The sequence below is a fragment of the Archocentrus centrarchus genome, chromosome 21, assembly GCF_007364275.1.
Source record: "Archocentrus centrarchus isolate MPI-CPG fArcCen1 chromosome 21, fArcCen1, whole genome shotgun sequence".
Lineage (NCBI taxonomy): Eukaryota > Metazoa > Chordata > Actinopteri > Cichliformes > Cichlidae > Archocentrus > Archocentrus centrarchus.
In genome coordinates, this window is record NC_044366.1 from 20,338,695 (window position 1) to 20,353,973 (window position 15,279).

The 15,279-nt window shown below is 41.7% G+C and overlaps 1 protein-coding gene across 2 annotated transcripts; it reads right to left on the bottom strand.

Annotated features, from left to right (window-relative positions):
- Positions 1-2,342: 2,342 nt before the first annotated feature.
- Positions 2,343-8,062, bottom strand: ackr3a (atypical chemokine receptor 3a). Of its 2 annotated transcripts, XR_004021732.1 has the most exons (3): positions 7,936-8,062; positions 2,480-5,131; positions 2,343-2,365 (listed from the first exon to the last, which is right to left on the bottom strand). XR_004021732.1 is itself a non-coding variant. In XM_030759069.1 (2 exons), the coding sequence occupies exon 2, from the start codon at positions 5,060-5,062 to the stop codon at positions 3,926-3,928; it is 1,137 nt and encodes a 378-aa protein (XP_030614929.1). In that variant the 5' UTR covers positions 5,063-5,131; positions 7,936-8,062; the 3' UTR covers positions 2,433-3,925. The 2 variants fall into 2 exon arrangements, 1 of the variants encoding a protein (XP_030614929.1); XM_030759069.1 differs by lacking the exon at positions 2,343-2,365 and having other exon boundaries at positions 2,433-5,131.
- Between the last annotated feature and the right edge of the window lie 7,217 nt (positions 8,063-15,279).

A 15,279-nucleotide genomic window follows, 5' to 3' on the forward strand; every position in this document is an offset into this window, starting at 1 on the left:
AAAAAAAAAAGGGAACACTTAAACAACACAATATAACTCCAAGTAAATCAAACCTCTGTGAAATCAAACTGTCCACTTAGGAAGCAACACTGATTGACAATCAATTTCACATGCTGTTGTGCAAATGGAATAGACAACAGGTGGAAATTATTGGCAATTAGCAAGACACACTCAATAAAGGAGTGGTTCTGCAGGTGGGGACCACAGATCACTTCTCAGTACCTATGCTTTCTGACTGATGTTTTGGTCACTTTTGAATGTTGGTGGTGCTTTCACACTCGTGGTAGCATGAGACGGACTCTACAACTCACACAAGTGGCTCAGGTAGTGCAGCTCATCCAGGATGGCACATCAATGTGAGCTGTGGCAAGAAGGTTTGCTGTGTCTGTCAGCGTTAGTGTCCAGAGGCTGGAGGTGCTACCAGGAGACAGGCCAGTACACCAGGAGACATGGAGGAGGCCGTAGGAGGGCAACAACCCAGCAGCAGGACCTCTACCTGCGCCTTTGTGCAAGGAGGAACAGGAGGAGCACTGCCAGAGCCCTGCAAAATGACCTCCAGCAGGCCACAAATGTGCATGTGTCTGCACAAACGGTTAGAAACCAACTCCATGAGGATGGTATGAGGGCCCGACGTCCACAGATGGGGATTGTGATCACAGCCAACACCGTGCAGGACGCTTGGCATTTGCCAGAGAACACCAGGATTGGCAAATTCACCACTGGCACGCTGTGCTCTTCACAGATGAAAGCAGGTTCACACTGAGCACATGTGACAGATGTGACAGAGTCTGGAGATGCCGTGGAGAGCGATCTGCTGCCTGCAACATCCTTCAGCATGGTTGGTGTGGCAGTGGGTCAGTAATGGTGTGGGGTAGCATTTCTTTGGAGGGCCGCACAGTCCTCCATGTGCTCGCCAGAGGTAGCATGACTGCCATTAGGTACCAAGATGAGATCCTCAGACCTTTTGTGAGACCATATGCTGGTGCAGTTGGCCTTGGGTTCCTCCTAATGCAGGACAATGCTAGACCTCATGTGGCTGGAGTGTGTCAGCAGTTCCTGCAAGATGAAGGCATTGAAGCTATGGACTGGCCCGCCCGTTCCCCAGACCTGAATCCGATTGAGCACATCTGGGACATCATGTCTCGCTCCATCCACCAACGTCGTGTTGCACCACAGACTGTCCAGGAGTTGGCGGATGCTTTAGTCCAGGTCTGGGAGGAGATCCCTCAGGAGACCATCCGCCGCCTCATCAGGAGTATGCCCAGGTGTTGTAGGGAGGTCATACAGGCACGTGGAGGCCACACACAATACTGAGCCTCATTTTGACTTGTTTTAAGGACATTAAATCAAAGTTGGATCAGCCTGTAGTGCGTTTTTCCACTTTAATTTTGTGTGTGACTCCAAATCCAGGCCTCCATTGGTTAATAAATTTGATTTCCATTGATGATATTTGTGTGATTTTGTTGTCAGCACATTCAACTTTGTACAGAACAAAGTATTCAATGAGTATTTCATTCATTCAGATCTAGGATGTGTTATTTGAGTGTTCCCTTCATTTTTTTGAGCAGTGTATAATAGGGTTTTGTCCTTTTAATTATGAGGGTAAAATTACCAGTAACTCTTCAGTAAAAGAAAAAAAATCTTCTCCATTTCCTCAGGATAGGAAGGATCACTGGAAGGAGCTGCATCAACACTCTGTCCTTAGGCAAACATGAACACTAACCTTGGCAGGGGACACCTCCCAGGGTGATGGTCACGTCCCTTTTAGCCATCAAGATGTTCTTCCTTGATGAGCTCATCATACACCCACAAGAAGGGTGTACACCAGTTAAAGTATTTGTTCCATGTACATGGCAGTTTGTCAGTCAAGTCCTGGTCAAAGTGCAAAAAGCCTTTTGTTTTCATCCTCATGGAGCAGTTATGCAATTTGGTGGCAGCAGCAATGCCACACAGGTATTACGTCCATATTTGTATATTTATCTGAGTTGTTGGTGGCACATTTTTGAAGGAGCTGAATGAGAAAGCATATAAAACAAACCACCTGATGTCAGTCTTTTCACCTGACCTAGAAAACAAACTCAATCTTAGTGTTCCTTCAAAGCAGCATGAATTGCATCTGTTTCTTCTTTTGCTTTTTTACTATGACAATAATTGGAAAATGTGTTTTCCCTTTTATACTAAATCCTGCCTCATGAACCATAACTGAACCACGCCTGTCCAAGAGTTTAGTGTATATTACACATGACAGCTGGGATTAACCACAGAAAGCGACACTGACTTGTTTTTTAAGATGAATCTTGATGATTTTTGGATGAATTTATTGACTCAAACTGAACAGCAAAACCTTTTTCTGAACCACATTCCTCTGAAAAGACAAGAAACAAAAAAAACAAAGAAGCATTTGGGATTACAAAGAAATCACTGAAGCCAAATATTTTGTCTGTATTTAATATAGAATAATACATATGTTACACATTACCGTGTCAAAGGAATGCGTCTGTTCTTGTAGACATGTTTGCTTCTCCACTTCTTTAGAATTGCAACATGAAAAAATTTTCAGTGTAACTGCTTACATGTGTAACCAATCATGTGAGAGAGTGTGCTCTGTGTCAGCATACATATATATATACAAAATATATATAAAACCAAAACAAAACATCCTGATTCCTACAACAGACCTCAGGTCAACTTATTACTTACATTTTACAACATATAAAATGTCATCTTTTGGTGTCAAGTGTTCTCTTACACAGAAATGTGCATGAGTAATACCATGACCCTACCACATACGCACACACACACACACACACACACATACACACACACACAAACACAGTGATGTTTTTGTTATTTGGTTGCCAATAAACACTTGGGTGTTGCCTGCATGAGAGGAATAAAGTTTTTAGTTGTCTGTGGTCTGTGTGATAGCCCAGCAGGATTAATACCACATGGACATGTGTACTCTACCAGCACAGATACAAGATAAGAGTGACAGCAATGAATACTGTATAATGCCTTCCAGAAAAGTCAGGAGCTACGTGCATCTGCTGTTCGAGCTCAGTAGTCACAGCTGATGGTTCCAGTCAATATCTGGAAAGATTTACAACCAAAATAAAACTGAGCAGTAAGGTGGGATGGTAGGTGACGCTAAGCTAATCAACAACTTGTTGTGAGTTTGTGTTTTGCTTACACATGTGAGAAAAGAATCAATACTGGAAATTCAGTCAGTGAAAAATTTTTCTTCCAGTAGAGTTGAAATGTTCCTCTGATGATTTATTAAGCCACAGCTGCAGAAAGCAGCCTAAAAACATAATTTATACTATTTTTAGAAATTTGTTGTTGTTTGTTTGCATTTGCTGATGTGAGAAAAGGTTATGATCAGTAATGGCACAGCAGGACTTAAATACTGAGCCAGACTCAGTGGCTCAAATAAATGATGAGGCAGCGCTGTATGAAGTGGAGCTCTGAGCAGAAATCAGTGTGTGAAGACGTTAAAGAGACAAACTGATTTAAATGCATATAAATACACCTATAAACAAAAAGATTAACATTACTCTGCTAATACTATCAATATACATCACACAGCGCACACATACAAACAAGCAATCAATACAATGCTACATACACATTAAAGACAATGATTTCACACATTTACAGTCACTGGTTTGGCTTCACAATTATAGTAACTACATAATTTCAGTAACAGATTTTATAATAACTTTCCTTTCTAAGTGCTTTTCAAACAGTCCACTGGAGATGAAATGTCACAATCTTCAAGCTTTTCTGTGACTCTAGCATTTCCTCTTTTCATTGCCGTCTAATGTCAAACATAATGCTGGTAATGGACGGAGCAAATCAGCTGTAACATGACAAGTTTACATTGAATTAAATGCTTTTTTAAAATGCTTGCAGAGTTTTGCAACTTTTAGATCTGTGGTGGGTTTTCCACAGCTACAGCAGAGTATTCAGCCTCAGACACATTTGAAGCCTCAATAAGACGTGCCAAGCCCGTCCTCGTCGAGTATTTGAAAATGAAGGCCTTCATGAGGTCATAGCGGTAGTTTCTGTTGATGAAGTTGTAGAGAATGGGGTTGAAACAGCAGTGAAGCAAGGACAGGCACTGGGTGAGATGTAAGGCCACATAGATCACATTCTCCAGGCCACAGGTCAGTGGCACTACGCCCAGCTGTGACAGTGCATCAGCCAGGAGGACGCTGTGGTAGGGCCCCCAGCAGGCCAGAAAAACCACAATGTAGGCCAAGATCACCCTGCGGCTCACGCAACGCTCCTGTTCCACTGGGGAGGACGATGAAGAGGAAGAAGAAGAGCGAGCGAAAGCTCTGGCCAGTAGGACGTAAAACACTGCAATGACAGGGAAGGGGAGAACAAAGCCCAGCAGGATGAAGCTCAGCTGCACCCCCACCATCCATTCCCTGGGGTTCTCCTCTGGGTACACAGGCCTGCACAGCATGGTGTCCCCATGTGCTGACTTCACAGTATGCAAAAAGTAGGTGTCTGGCAAGGAGGCCACCAGAGCCAGAAGCCACACCCCTACACATGCACCGCGGCGGATCAACTTCCTGCGCGCACCTCCCTCATCTATATGATGTGTCAAACTCAGGTAGCGATCCACACTCATGCAGGCCAGGAAGAAGATGCTGCCAAAGAGGTTGACGGAGAACAGCAGGTGCGTGAGTTTACATGCAGCTTCACCAAAGGGCCAGTGGCCATGCTGAGCCAGTGAGCTCACCCATATAGGCAGAGTAGCACATACACAGAGATCCGCAAACGCCAAGTGAGCGATGTACATGTGTGTCTCATGGCGAGGGCTGGAGTCTCTTTGCGCACGGATGTTGACCCAGAGGACCAGAGCATTAGCAGCCAGGCCGACGATGAAGATGAAAGTGTAGAGGACACACATGGAGTTCAGCAGAGCAGTACGGTTGAACGCTGTTGCACACACCATTGATTCCACACTTGATATGTTGCTAAATGTTTCAGAGAGGTTGAGGTCCCCGAAAGACTCCCACAGGTCCTCCAGCTCATTGGCGCTTAGACTCATTTTTCAGCACTGGGAGAGCACTGCAAACCGCTGGGAGGTAACACACACCACTTCTGACTGCGACAGGACCTGAAAAACATGACAATAAATTCTAATTACTTGTAACATACATTTATTTTGATAAAGACACAGCTGCTAAATGCAAGCGGTTTATCAACAAACCCTCGGGTATTATGTTTAATACCTAAGTTTCTGTTGCCTAAAGCCAGGCTTATTTTCCTCACATGCACTGAATGGACTAATAAAACATAAACCCTCTTGTGGTATGCCACCAGATCCCAAAGAATCTTAATGCGGTTAACTTGTTAAAACACTGCTTTCATGAGTTAATAGAGGCTCTCTGTTACCGTGTCAAAAACAGTGAGATTTTCTATGATTGATGTGCAGTCAGGGGGCAGCACAATAAATGTTTACATTAGCTCCACTGGCTCAGAGTGCAGATTAGACACAAGGAAGTGGGATCGAGAAGTCCAAACAGTGTGTATTTCCTGAACGTTCCGGGCATTCCGAGATAAAGCAGTGGTCAGGGTAGGAAACCTGATGCCAGACTCTTGTTTGTTTTCTGCTCATAAAGCAGGCAAAGATCAGCTGTCACTCCCCAAATGATCAAAGAAAAGGCAGCTCATAACTTTAAATATGTCATCCTGCAACATCTGAATCTTATAACACAGGAACACATTGCACACACACTTTTTAAAACACTTAGATGCAGAAAGTAAGGTGACTGAAACAGTACGCAAGATTGAAGAAGTAGCAGTCTGCAGCACCATTGGTGTCTAAAACTCGGCATGGTTGTTTTCAGCCTGACGGACCACCAAAATATTCACCCCTGCATGGCCTTCATTCACAGTATTCTGCTGTGATGTCTCTCTCAGCTAACTGTCAGTTTGACACAGTGTGAAAGATCAGAGGTGAAAGGTGATACATCAAAACCAGAACACAAGAGGCTTAACCCCACTGTCGCCCCTGACTGACTTGTACGCCCACAGAGTGAATTGTGTGCAGAGATCAGCAGGAAGGCTCGACGCCTGCAAAATGGTCTGACCACAGTAAACATGGAGGTCACCAACCACTGGGTGACACAGCACGCCACAGAGCTGTGAAATGTGACCATATCAGACATCTGTCTGTGTAAGAGAATGGCGCTGTACACATCATAATTGGCACTGATTCACAAATGATGATGGAAAAAAAAAAAAAAACAGGCGAGTTGAATTTTAGTGTAAACATTGACAGCTGGAACATATTAAGATGTGCAGCTGTCTAGTGAGGGTTATGTCTGCTCTTGAAGCCTGCAGTCAGTTTGATTGCTTATTTTCATTTTATGTCACTTTACACCTCTGCCATGACAAATCTCAGATAATATGGGTCAGTCTAGTTTATTTTTGCAACATTTTGCTTTTTTAGCTGCAGTTATTTTTAGACATTGGTGGCAATGTTGCAAATTACAGTCCAAAACTGTTGTTCTTTTTAAGGTGGTGGCATACAGTAGAATTACTTTAAAAGGACATTCCAATCTGGTTATTGCCTATAATAATAACTCATATGTATTATTAGATTACATGGGTTTTATATATAATAGAACCATCTAATAAAAATGCAAGAGGTTGATCCAGAATTCCTTCCAGCATCCATTGCTATTACTACTTTTACAGAGTAATTAATCTAAATGTTACCTTTAGCGTGGCCTGGAATAAAACACAGATGTCACACTCCTCACATTTCATTTTACTTTCAATAATTTTGAGATGCCACTGAGAGCTATTCATCCCACAGGGATTTTCCAAGCATAATCCCCTACAATTGTTTCTGTCTGATTCCCTTATACTGTATGTAAAATACCCACAGGTGCCAGGTAGCTCTGCGGGCTTCAAGCTAATTAACCTTTTAACACCGACACTGTTAGATAACACAGGTAGCGCATGAAACCATCCTCTATCTCTAGGATCTCGGATCTCATTGAAAAAGCAACTGAAGACTCATTTTTAAGCTGGCATTTGGGTAGCGTTTCATTTCATTTCATTACGTCTTATTGTCTATTTCCTTTTTTTTTAATTTGATGTGAAGCACCTTGTGATTTTATCTTGAAAGGCGCTGTATAAATAAAGTTACTTACTTGCTCTAGCTCTCACTCTATTTCTCCGCGTACCGCTTTTCTCCCCCCCCCCCCCTTTCTCCTCCCTCTCTTCCTTTATTTATCTCGCTACTATCCAGATACAAATTAGGTTAAAACTCTTTTGTATCTCAATACACAGAAAATAAAAGCCTGGGAGGACCATTTTCATGTGCAAATGCTGCCCACACGGATAGTGCAGGTGCAGCGTGTTTGTCACAAGTTTCTCCTGCCAGTCTCGATTTACAGTTTACAGTTTGCAATCAGATATTCGCCCTCTGAGACAGGACGTTATGTTTCCGTGTAGATGAACAGTAAGTGTTGTTTTGTGCGTCATTACGCACAAACACTAAATCTAAGCTCCCTCCGACGACAGACATACAATGTCATTGTTGATTTATATCAGGCGAGAAACAAATGTCTGTTATCAGATTAGAGCTTGGTATACAGAAGCCCGACTCCAGATTTGAATGGGAAAGCAAATAGAGAGATTGAGAGGCTTGAGAGCAATAAAATTGCTATTATTGTAAATTGTTTATGTCTCAGAAACAATTAAACAATGATTTGCCATGGTCTGGTATTTGTTATGATGATAAAGAGTCGATAAAAGGGTCAAAATGTAATGAATAAAACCAAAGCCATTTTTATGGAAGAAGTAAACTTCTTCACGTCGCGCATTTCAAGAGTTTTTAAAGAGGCATTAAAAGTAAAAAAAAAAGACACTTTTACTGCACCACAATTGCTCCTTTAAGCGCCCTACCTGTTTTTCTTCTCCTTTTTTTTCTCTCTCCTGAAGAGCAGCCTTACTTGCGATAAGCTCTGATGTTAGATGATAACTTCAGCTCCACTGCAGGAACTCTGCGTGCGCTTCCCTCCGCCTGCTTAAATGAATGTGAGCCTGTTTCTTGTCCTGCACTTGCTGATACTCCCGAGAGCAACGCCTCCAAGGTTGGTCCTAAACAGCCACGCGTAATAGCACGGCATCACCAAGCGTTCAGTCAGCAGCCCAGCCAGTTTCGGTTTAGGTGTCTTGATTTTTGTTTTTTCTAAATGTACCTAAACGCCTAAAAAACATCATTTATGCTGCTTCAAATGCATGCAGGTCTCTCTATGTCTCCACTGTAATATCTGAAATTACGGATATTACAGATATTACTCTTCTGGCATTAGCTAATTAAAAACATCTACGCTGTTAGTTTTTCGTGTTATGTTAACATTGGGTTATATATTAATAATAATATTTTATGGTATAGACAAAAGGAGTAATTCTGCATTTTAGATATTTAACATGATAAAAAAAACATTTACTTTTAACTTCATGCTGAATGTGCATTGTTTTTTTTAATGTAAGTATGCATAGTATAATATTTTAGCTATGTTATATTTTGCCATAATAAACATTTTAGGAAGGCAGTTATCAGAAAATCTTGATTAGATTTATATAGTCTTAATTTACACACCACCTGTTCTGATGGTTCACATGAAACCCAGAAGAGTCCACAGTATTTGCAGATGGTAAAAATGTTTTTGCTCATGGGCTTATCTTCCTTGCAGTTTTATTTATATGGAAGGAAGTCACAACAGAAGTAATCTCAGGGCAATTTTAGGTCAATGACTGCAGCTCTTGGCAGCAGGGGAGAAAAAAACAAACTATTTTTAAACAGGAAGAATCCTATGAAGGAATCACAGTCAGGTAAGGGAACCATCTGCCTCGACCGGTTGGGTTGAGAGTAGAGCGGAGAGACAAAAGATGACCAGAGATAACAAAAACCAGTAAACACTTGGCAGATTCTTGCAGGGAAGAGCAGTAATCAATGCATCAGGGAGATCCCCCAGCAGCACAGACCTACAGACACATGGAAGAGTTTGTTTTCAAGGCTTTCTGCCGCACAGGCTTTCTGATACTTTTAACCCAAACACTGATGTTTCATAAACCCAGTCAAGTAACTTTTGTGCCTTTGCTTGGATGCCTCTTTCAGCCCATCAAGATGGAGTTTACTGAAATATTTAGTGTGCACTTTGGAGGAATTTAATAGAGTGACACACAAAGATCAGTGTCTTCAAATCAGTATTTAAATGGTAACAATATCTCCCTCTGCTTATAAGTAATGGTGTTGGATAATGGCCAATTTTTTTTTTCTTGCAGGGCAATTTCACACACCATTTTATCCTACGCTATGTGTTAAACTGTGTCATTATTATTTTTGAATTCTGGCCAAAAATAAGTTTTCTGAGGTCACAGTGATGTGTGACTTGTTACCATCTAATCTGTTCCTCCTTGAGTCCAAGGGAACATTTGTGCCAGAATTGAGGAAATTCTCTCGAGGCGCAGGACTGATATCGTGCTCACAAGAACGAGATGAACAAGAGGTAATGGATGTTGGCGGCGTGAAGGCAAAATAACAGAGGAAGTCTACAAACAATGGTATCATATGCTACTTGAACCCCAGTTCCTTAGGTTAAAGTTAAAGTTAATGTTAATGTGTTATGATGTGTTTCCATCTTCCTGCAGTAGACTCAGTCATTCTTTCAAATTAAGAGCACTGCTTTAGGTGTTGTTTCTAAAGGCTGTTTCGCAAACTGCAGTGAGCCTGTTGTTACAAAAGATAATCTCTAATTGATGAAACTGGTAGAAAAGAATATAACATGATAATATAATCATAAAAATTATAAAATCATATTTTTGTATTATTATTACAAGGCTTGCATTTTACAATAATCCTTCCAGCAGTTTAAATGACACTGCATTTTAACTGCTTTTAAAATAGTTACAACCAATATAACCCAGTATTTGGGCAATTCATTTTATGCAGTAGACATATCCATATTAAACCATAATACAAAGGGAACTCCCTGCAGTGCCCCACCCCAGACAACTAAATGTGAAACCAAAGTTGCTGTAATTCAGTAAACCACATTTACTGTCTTCAGTTTCCACTCAAAACCGAGACATGGGTTAAACCCACTATTCAGCCCCATAAAGGTAACTGAAAACACCCTCTGAATAACGAAATATTTTCTGTGTTTTAGATTCATTTTGAACAATCCGACCAAATAAAGATGAAATGCATTGCTTGTCCTGAAACTGTTACAAGTAGCATCAGCTGCAAGAGGTTGTCTTCAGTCTTATTATTTGAGTCTTACTGGGTCTCATTTCAAGAATGTTCTTTGGAAACACCACAAAGCAATGTGGGAGGTTCATGTGTTTGCTGAAAGCTTCAGCTCACCTGCAACTCTGGTGGCCTCGCAGCTGCTGCTGCCACCACCGGTGCAATTAACCCCAAGTTCAATAGAAAGAGAGGACCACAAAAGAAAAAGCTGAAACTGTGGAATTTATTTAAGGAGTGCACTGAAAGAGGATGTTTGCTTTACCAAATCGTAATAATATACTTTGATCGAGCTCAGAGGAAAGTCATTTCTTTGATGTCATGTTGCACGAGAAAAGTATTGATTTAACCAGGTACAGGGTGTCCAGCCCATTTCTTTATGAAAATAATATTGTTGACCTGTATGGGTCACTGAGCTAAAGTTTATTATGACTGCATGCCTTGTATACAGCAATGAAATACAGCCAGCAGACTACACTGACCTCATTAAAGAGCAAAGTAGTGAAGTCAGTTTCAATAAGGCTTTAAAGAGAGTTCCCACTACGCACACATACCCATTGTCCTCCATATCAGGAGCATCAGGGAGGATTTGTAAGCCTTTCCGATCAGCATCTGTAGCCCTGCAGACTGCTGCCAACCTCTGTTCTGCCATCCTCATTCACAGGGAAGCCAGAGTGGGAACAGCAGGGGTTGGTGGGAGTGTTGGTGTGTGTGTGTGTATGAATGTGTGTGAGTTTGTGTTGTGCACTTTCTTTATGCTTTCAATCTGCTGTAAAAATGTGCTTAATAAGAATTTAATTAGAAAAGGATTTAATCTAATTACTTTAGAGACATTTTGAATGACCCAAGACAACCATTCAAACTGCATTTAACATGTATGGGAAAAAATAAAGGAAATAAAGTGCAGTCGCTGAAGGTTTGATGCTTTGACTTTATTTACTTAACATTTCTTCAGTTCACTTTGTTCTGAGAGCAAGATATCTTAGAGATTTCCCTCAGAGGTTCATTTGGTTGAGAACAAAGCATGACACTTCTTCCTTGGTCATCAAGACCAGAATGTGGACACGCAGGGAAAGAAATGGCAACGCAAAAGAGGTGTTATTATTTTTTCTCAGAAAATATGTAAATAGATGCTTTGGTTAAAATAATACACTGTCACACTAGCTGTTAGTTTATCAGTGTTGTGTCAGTTTGTTTCCACTGCCCTCAAGTGGTCAACTATTTCCTACCTCAGCTTTAATATTTGTGTTTTGATTCAGTGAGGACGTACCAGGCTACACATACAGTGCACAACCTATTAAACATTTCCCATTTCTGAAAGAGGACGGCCTACTGCTAACTTTCTTTCTGGTCTAAATTTTTTGCTTTCCTTCATCAGAACCTCATGTTGTACAGACTATAAAACTCTTTAAGACAAGTTTGCCAAAATTCCTGGGAGTCTGACACTTTGTATTTGTAGCTTTTCCATAACTCAAGCACAGTTTTGGGAGATATTTATGCAGCTGAATCAAGATGAAGCAGGATAAACTGACAAAAGATAAGGAGATTCTCAAGAGGGAGAACAGTGAGTAGGAACAGTGGTCTCAATGAGGAAAAAATGAATAAAACAGGGGGAGAAAGATCGCATTAGTTATTGCAAATGACTGCTGTTTGTATTGTCTAGCCCTGCTTCATGGTGGTGGGTTTGACCGACACATTCTTTTTTCTTGCAAATGTCCATTCAGGGGGTTCCTCTCAAACTCTCTCTCAACCACATTGTTACAGTCGGCCTCCCCTCCCACTCAGAGGCTCCCCCCGTACATTTTTCTGCACTCTCACATTCCTCCTTATCCACTGCTCCAACCTCACTCATTTTTCACTTAATTGTCTCTGGAGCTTGAAAAAGGCGACTGGACTTCTTTTTTTCACTTAATTACTTATTCATTTACACTTATCTTTCAAGCTGAGAAGGACCTGCGTGAGTGAAGCTGAAAGCAGCGTGCACAAGGAGTGGAGGATGGAGCATGTCGGGGAGTGTGTGAACACAGGGGTGAGCACTGAACCTTAAAAAAACTATTCAAAGGACAAAAGATTGGAAGTTATTTATTAAACTGGACTTTGGCTTGGGTGTTTGAAACTGCTTTCTGTCAATATATCCCCAATGCTTCTGATGAGAAGGTCTTTTGTGTCTCTCAGGCATTTGTTCATGCAGGTGCACATCTGGCAGAAAGCGCGCGTCCCTGTCAGGAAATGTAGCAATCGAGGCAATCCTCACACTGACTGATCATACCTTAAAACAGCCCTGTGAATGCAAGAGAAACTTGAGAAGTGCTCAGATGTCAAACTGCTGAAAATCAGTGGAAAATATAAGAGGTCTTTGTGCTGAATATTTATGCAAAAAAGATTCATAAAGTTTCCTTTAACAATTGATTATGCAAGCTTTTTTTTTTTTTTTTTGCGCTGGCCATCTGGTTGATGTATTCACTCTCCTATTTGCTCCTAGGGGAAATAGGTCTCAAGCTGCCAAAAGATCCATTATGTTCACCGGCAAGTTATTATATCTGTGTTCTGAGCAAACAGTGAGGGTTTTTGCTGAAAAGAGCTTCCTCTTGTGATGAAAACGGCACTGAGAGAGAGAGAACAATGAGAGTGATGCAAAACAGCATACTTGTGAGGCATCAGCTTCAAGATGCTGCAGTGCTTAAAAATCTTAAGCAGAACTGCAGCGATAATTCTCTGTGGATTAAACACTTCTGAGACAGTAAACTGATGCTTTTTTTTTTTTTTTAATATCCAAGCATAGAGCTGTCACTTTGAAATCTTAACTTTTTTCCCGTTGCTTTTCTCTTGCTATCTGGAAGAGCTTTCTTTTTGCACTGCCTTCTCTTACCTCACTAAATCTGTCAGTGCCTTCATGCTTAGTCGTTGGCCGTGACCGGCTGTGGCTCATATACTCCATTGACTTTGTCCATCATATCTGCACGCACTAGTAATTCAAACAAAAAGCGAGTTCTGTTTTCCCCAAGCCTTACTCTTTTTCACCACCATTCTTTCTCTCTCCTTTGCACACGCACACCCCACTCATTCATGTTCATTATTATGAGCCAGGTCACTGAGATCATGCAACAGATACGTAGGTAACAGCCAAGGAAAAGCCTTGCCCCGGGGGATAGTGAATGTCCAGTATAGATTAGTGAATGACAGAATCTGTCTACAAGCTGCAGGAGAAGGTGTCCATCTCTTTTTGTACCCTGGGGTTTACAGCTAATCTGGTAATCCTATCCTGACAATCCTGACATGTGCATTACAACACATTGCCTTTCAACACCACTGACAAAGTTCGCCGAAATTGTAGGTACCTTTCCCCTTCTATTGTCCTGTCACATCACATGAAAAATGGATCATCAGCATTTCTGGAATGCGGTGTTGTTTTGGAGAAGCCTGCAGCTATATTTCCACTCACCTATAGGTGTCTTGCCGGCTTATGGTTGTACATGAAACTCTCAGTGCTGACATGCGGTCCCTGGGATCACGTTCATGGTGTTAAAAGCAGTTTTTAACTTTTACGTTGCATCAACGCGCTGATGTGACCTACACAAAGTGACATTTCAAATGCAAACATCAAAAAATGTCAGGTTTTATGTGAGCGTGAGGCACCAGGAGAAAACCAAACAGTGTGGGTTTTATTGGGTATAAACACAACTCCAAAGCACTCCAACATGATGATGGAATAAATAATGTGCATAAACATGCTAGCAGAATGAAGTCTGACTCGCTCAAATGGGGAAAAAAACGACCTAAATGGAAGTACAGTATAAATATCGTGTCCTTTAAAGAAAAAAACTGCTGCACTACATGATTGATTAAAATCACAAGAGCAACATGCGATGGAAAATTGCCTCAAGCCGTTTGTCTCTCTCCCAGGTGGTTCCCATTCCTGGTCTCCCCACATATTTCATACACATAAGTGAACACGGCACTGCAGGGGGATTACAGAAAGGATGTGGCAATGCAGGCCTCATCTGGAGTCAAACCCTCTGTGCCTTGGGCTCCTAGTGAGGGGCATTAGCACTAGCACCCTCATTCATCTAGCCTTTCCTCATATTCTCATATGTAACCCGTAGCCCAGTTACAGCTTTTGCTCACAGACAAAAACATATGAGGCCATTTGCAGTCTTTTGTTGCTTGTATTGATGTGTGACAGTGAGAGAAAGATCCAAGAGAGTTGCACACAACCAAAGGCATAATCAAAAAGAAGCAAAAGTTAACAACAGTGCAGTGAGGAATAGGATATGTCTGTTTGTACCATTGCTCCTCAGTTTGAGGTGAAGATGCAGCAAGAGAGATCTGCTTCTCATTAGAATACAGAAAAGGATTTAAAGAGGAGCGTAATGGCTGACTGGAGTCTTAACCCTGTCACTCTGACACCCCAAACCACCAAAAGCCTTCAAGAACCTCCCAGCCACACTCAGCCTTGGCTTGTAAATACAAAACAGCTTTACTGCCTCACGTCAGCCTCCCAGTACCAGGCGCTCTATACATCAGAGCCTGAATCGAAGCCAGTAGCCTCGTGTCCATTCATTCATCAAAACCCTCGAGGACAGGCCTTCCGTGTGAGAGTTACAGAGTTGCAGAGTGCAGGCTTGCCTGGGCCCTATCAATGCCAGCTGACCTGACAAAAATGCCTATCGGGAACCTAATTTGTGGGAGTGTTTATATATGTGGCAATCTACAGTCCAATCCCCAGAGAAAAACATCTCGGATGAGCATTCAAATAACCTCACGTGGAAAAGTTGTGTAAAATTTCTCACTAGTTTCCTGCGCAGTTTCACATAGGTGAGACGAGACGACTAACACAAAAGAAGGACGGCGATGAGGATGAAAAGAACAACGGCTGAAAGACACATCCTGCAAAGGTTCATGAAAAGAGGAAGGAGGTGGTGTTTTGGCTCTATTTATGGTCCTGTTCCTCCGCAGCTGTTGTGGTTAACTCTTTTCATATGTATGTTTCTACAGGC

Excerpts from the sequence above, each read along its gene's own strand:
- ackr3a (XM_030759069.1), bottom strand. The coding sequence starts at position 5,062 with ATGAGTCTAAGCGCCAATGAGCTGGAGGACCTGTGGGAGTCTTTCGGG.